Genomic DNA, 4945 nt, shown 5'->3' with positions numbered 1-4945 from the left:
TAAAGCATGACTTCATCAGCATGTGATTGGACATTATGTAATGGCCAGTCATTCTAGGTACGTATTATCCAGAAGGATTTGCACTTAGGGAATTAAGAGATCAGAAAAAAACTAAATGTTTCAGCGAAAGTTGAAATTACAACCTGCAATCAAGGTGTAACTACTAAGTTTACAACAGCAACAGTAAACTCGGAGCTGACCTTTGTTCATTCTTTGCTCCTATGAATGGCTAGACCTGGTTTGACCTTGACATCTAGAAAAACTAACCGAGAATGCTATGCTATTTTTTTTTTTAATTCTCAAAATCACTGTGCATAAAGTCAAATTCAGGCTGCCCCAGTTCTCTGTTAAGTACTCCGTTTGCTGAGAAGCCCCTTTCAGAATTAAATAGTATAGATGCTGCTTTAAGAAAATAAAATATAAAAATGGAAATGCACAACAGAGCTATGTACACACAACCAAACTTTATGAGCACATAATGTCCATTTGTAGATCCACAAAACAACACATAATGTAATCTACCTTTACAAATACTGACATATCCAATCACGTCACAGGGGACTCCCAGAAAGTACACAGCACACTCTTAATTGCCCTAAAACAAAATTACAAGTCAATCCAGGTTGTTTACCACTTCCTAAGGAACAGAATACAATAGCATGGTTAGACTTTTATGCACACTTTATGCATTGGTGACAGTGTCACCAATTTCAGGCAAAAAGTTTGGTTTGTCCGTTCTTGGCTACTGTAGAAACATGGTGGTGCAACAAGGCAGCCACTTTGAAAGCTGCTCCCTAGATCAAAAAATCGAGCTGTTGTTCCGTTCAATCTGAGCTAATGAACAGTTGGCATTTTCAGGTGATGCCACACTAATGACATCATATTTATCAACAGTACATCCGCTAATAAATTCCTCTGAATCATGAATGCAGTCTTTTGATGCTGTAGCTGTGAAATGAACTTTAAGCAAGAGCCTTTATATTTTGTAAATAATATTTATATGTGCAAATTATTTTACTTGTCAAATGTAAAAAGTATAATTTTTTGGTGCAGTTCCAATAAAGCTGATTTGGGATAATGTTTAAATTGACTGCTTTACAGCACAAAGGGACTTTTGCTTATTTAAGTAGTAGGTACATGTGAATAGAATGAGCAGTCACTACACAACAAACATTTACTTTTATTACTTTTATTAAACTCAACATCAGACGCTGCTGTTTAGAGGGAGACTATGTAAGATGAGTGATTCTATTTAAGGCCAGAGCTGGACCAACTTCAGAGGCAGAAATGTGATTAAAATGCTTCTTCTTGAATTTAGAACAAAATATACCACATAGGAGAAAAACACAAGACAGATGCAGCACCCTGAAATAGAGCAAAACCTTTGGAGACCACATGAATATATAACAGTCATAGAGCAGCTTGAACATAATGCAGAAAATGCTGCATCATCCGGTATGCCGGGAAGGTCAAATGCAAGTTGACAGTTAAAGGTCACATCACGCTGTACAGCACTACCCACACAGCTGGTGAAAAAGAAGACACTGCACGTGTGAAATCTGATGAGAAGTGGGTTTTTAAAATTGAATTTGTGCACTTCAGCACACTGACTTCTTGTGCGAGTGTGTGTGTGTGTGTGTAAGAGCGAGGAGGACAGAGAGAGACGATACAAAACGAGAGAGCTCGTAGGTGTCTTTTATAGGATATTGGCCAATATGATGTTTTATGTGTCTATAAAGAGCTCCAAGGCCAAGTTGACTTTTCATGGTTTAGAAACACTATCAGTGCTCTGTGAAAATGGCTGTATTGTGTGAGATCGAAATTAAGTGCAGCATCGAAAGCTTTTACCTACTCACAGTTTGTCAGAATTGAAAGCCCAAGGTGCTTTAGTCATGTAGTCACCCTAATGGACAATTTTCAGCCACCGGTGTGTACAAGCAACATTAAACTGTAATTCTGTTAACTTGCACTGTGTTTTTCTTTAAGGGATATTAAAGGAGGGCTTGTTTTTGTCGCCACGTCTCTTTTTTCATTAGATTTCCTGTCACACATTTACTGCCAGAGATCTTTCAATGATCTGTACAGAATCATTTTTCTTTTGTAGAACTAATTATTCACCTCCAGACAGATTCAGTGTAAGTGCAAACTAACTTGGAAAAAACTGTAATTGTGAATCGTAATAAAAGTTTGTATTATTAGTGTTTATTAATTAATAAAAAAAACATACATATACACTTTATTCACTTAATACGCAAATATTTAAAAATCTCCATCAACCTGAAAACACTTACAAAAACTGAACACAACATTAGTACTGAATTTAATTGGCATGAGCTGCTTCAATCATGCCTCAAAATTTGAGGCCACTTCAACAGCTGCTTGGCCACACGCTGACTAGTACAGTTGAATCATTTTCATGCAGGTGTTCTGTGCAGGTATTATAAAGTAAAACCACCACCAGCGCAGTGTCCAGATCTAACCTCAAATTTCCATTCGCTTCAGTTTCTTGATGTAATAACCTCTCATTGAACACATACACATACTCTCCTTCCCACTGTGCATTGTGTACAGTGTGTAACAACTCCATGTTCCCAGAGCATGGACTATAGATAGCACATTCATTACGACTCAGAAACCAACCAGTGCACCTACTGTATGATGCAACAATATCACCTGGCCCCAGCGTCTTTGTCTGTTAGTTCATACTTCACAAATCACACAAAAAGGCTAAAACTTATAATGACCTGACCCATAGTGCAGTATGTAACGTGCGCTATTGTACATGTCAACGCTTTGGCTCTGTCTGATATGTAATTCACTATGATGAACATCAATCTAGCTTATTTTGACTCGATTCCACAAACAGGGTTATTGCACCTTGTATGAACCTGAGTGACTGCATCAAATCCTCAGTGAAAAAATACACAATTACTGTTTTATTAATAATGTCTACCAAAGACTACAGTGTACAGTTGTAAAGTACATTTGTGCTCTCATTTTAAGGAATTATATATTCTGTAGGAACAGCCTGGGCACAGCGACATGACCATGCTAACAAAGTAATTATTCATTTGTTATACACAACGTTTAAGTTATAAAGTACTTGTTAAATGGCTTGTATCATGGAGCTTTTTTAATGTCAGTTTATGAATAAAGACCTTGGATGGGTGCATGGTGATCTTTACACATATCACACAATTGACAATGTGAAGATAACAAACCGTCTTAAATTCAAATTTCATACAAAGCTCTTTATTTGGTTTTAGAATCCGCAGCAGTAAAAACATAGGTTGGGGCCATAAAGTAATTGGAAGAGAGTTCAGTGACCTGGAGGTGAGCTACCAGCTCACCCTGATTACCTGTCAGCATTTTACTCACTGCCTGGGCTCCATAAACATGCGTAGCCTATTGTAGTCATCATCATCTTCAGTCGTAATTGTAGTGTCATCGGGGAAGGAGGGGACAAGAGGTTTACAGTAGATAAATAGCGACCAGTCTTGGTCTCAGTACCTTGCGCCTCCTTCAACTTCTCTCAACATCTCTGCTTTTACACCTCCACCCACTAACTCCACTAAAATGGCCTTTGCTGGAAAATGGGAAACTGAGTCCCAGGAAGGATACGATGAGTTCTGCAAGCTGCTCGGTGAGAGAAAGAATCACATTCATTTTACTTGCATATCTGTCCTCTTTCTCTCTGTCTGAACTTATTATAATGACACCATTTTTAAGGTATCCCTGACGACATTATTGAGAAGGGCCGCGACTACAAGCTGATCACAGAAGTTACCCAGAATGGCAATGACTTCTCTTGGACCCAGGTCTACCCCACAAATGCCAAGGTCACCAACAAGTTCACCATTGGCAAGGAGTGCGATATGGAGACAATCGGTGGAAAGAAATTCAAGGTGCGAGGAAATAATCCAGACCTGGTTTGTTCAGGACAAGCAGAAAAAAGGGAGGGGAGGATGAATGTTCGCTGACTGATTAAAACTTGTGTTTTCAGGCCACAGTGTCCATGGAGGGAGGAAAGCTGAGCGTGACCTTCCCCAACTACCACCACACCTCTGAGATCAGCGGAGGCAAGCTCATCGAGGTAAACACATTCACTTAGGCTTTTAGTGCTGAGGACCCAGCTTGATGACAGCAGTTATTATATCCAGCACCCCACAGGGATCATAAGACTCATTAATATTATATTTCTGCAGTCTGAGAAAAACTGTCGCAAGCCTGAAGTAGTGCATGAGAGTGCATCTTGACAAACAACTGAGCCTTTAAAATCTGAATTGATGAGACATAATTTTATAAATGTCACTAAACCTTGGTTATTTGCAGTGTTTTCGTCCAATTTCTACTTTTTGGAAATTCATATAAATTCCGGGGAAATGAGGGAAGAAAGATATGAGCTAGGAGCACAATAATCTCTTTTGATGATTCATATTGAAGCACAACAAGGTAATGGAATAGCATAGTTCTTACTTCAATAATGTCATTCTTTTTCTGTCTCTCTATAGATCTCCAAAGCTGGTTCTGTCGTCCTGAAGAGGACCAGCAAGAAGCTCTAACTTCTCTCTGTAACCCAGAACTACAGCAACTGCATTCAATAAACTAAGATTTTGAAATTACCGTGATCCTGTGTTTGTGTCTGTATGTGCTACAGTGTGTGTCTATGTTTACCTTATTGGATTACCACATTTTTATGGTGTGATGTTTAGAAATTAAGAAATACATAAAATGTAAGAGAAAAGAATCAGGGTGCATGCAAGCATTATAAAAAGGCATTTGACCAGTGTCACAAATTAAAGGGAGTGTTTGTTTCCAGCCTTGCAGGGAGTGGCGACAACAATACATACTGTAAGACTACTACCAACACCTTTGTGATCATCAGATCATCAGGTAGAAGGCTACTGGCTTATCCTAGCTTCATCAAATTTACTCCCCCCAAAAT

General features: G+C 38.7%; 1 protein-coding gene across 1 annotated transcript; it reads left to right on the top strand.

Annotated features, from left to right (window-relative positions):
- The first annotated feature begins 1457 nt into the window (after positions 1-1457).
- On the top strand, positions 1458-4581 carry LOC113171986 (gastrotropin-like). The gene is given in 6 exon segments (XM_026374739.1): positions 1458-1468; positions 3267-3361; positions 3443-3643; positions 3730-3905; positions 4004-4093; positions 4512-4581. Coding segments are annotated over 6 exon segments (624 nt in total). The 3' UTR covers positions 4563-4581.
- Positions 4582-4945: the final 364 nt, after the last annotated feature.

The sequence above is a fragment of the Anabas testudineus genome, chromosome 17 (assembly GCF_900324465.2).
Source record: "Anabas testudineus chromosome 17, fAnaTes1.2, whole genome shotgun sequence".
Taxonomy (NCBI): Eukaryota; Metazoa; Chordata; class Actinopteri; order Anabantiformes; family Anabantidae; genus Anabas; species Anabas testudineus.
This window is presented reverse-complemented; position numbering and strand designations above follow the sequence as displayed.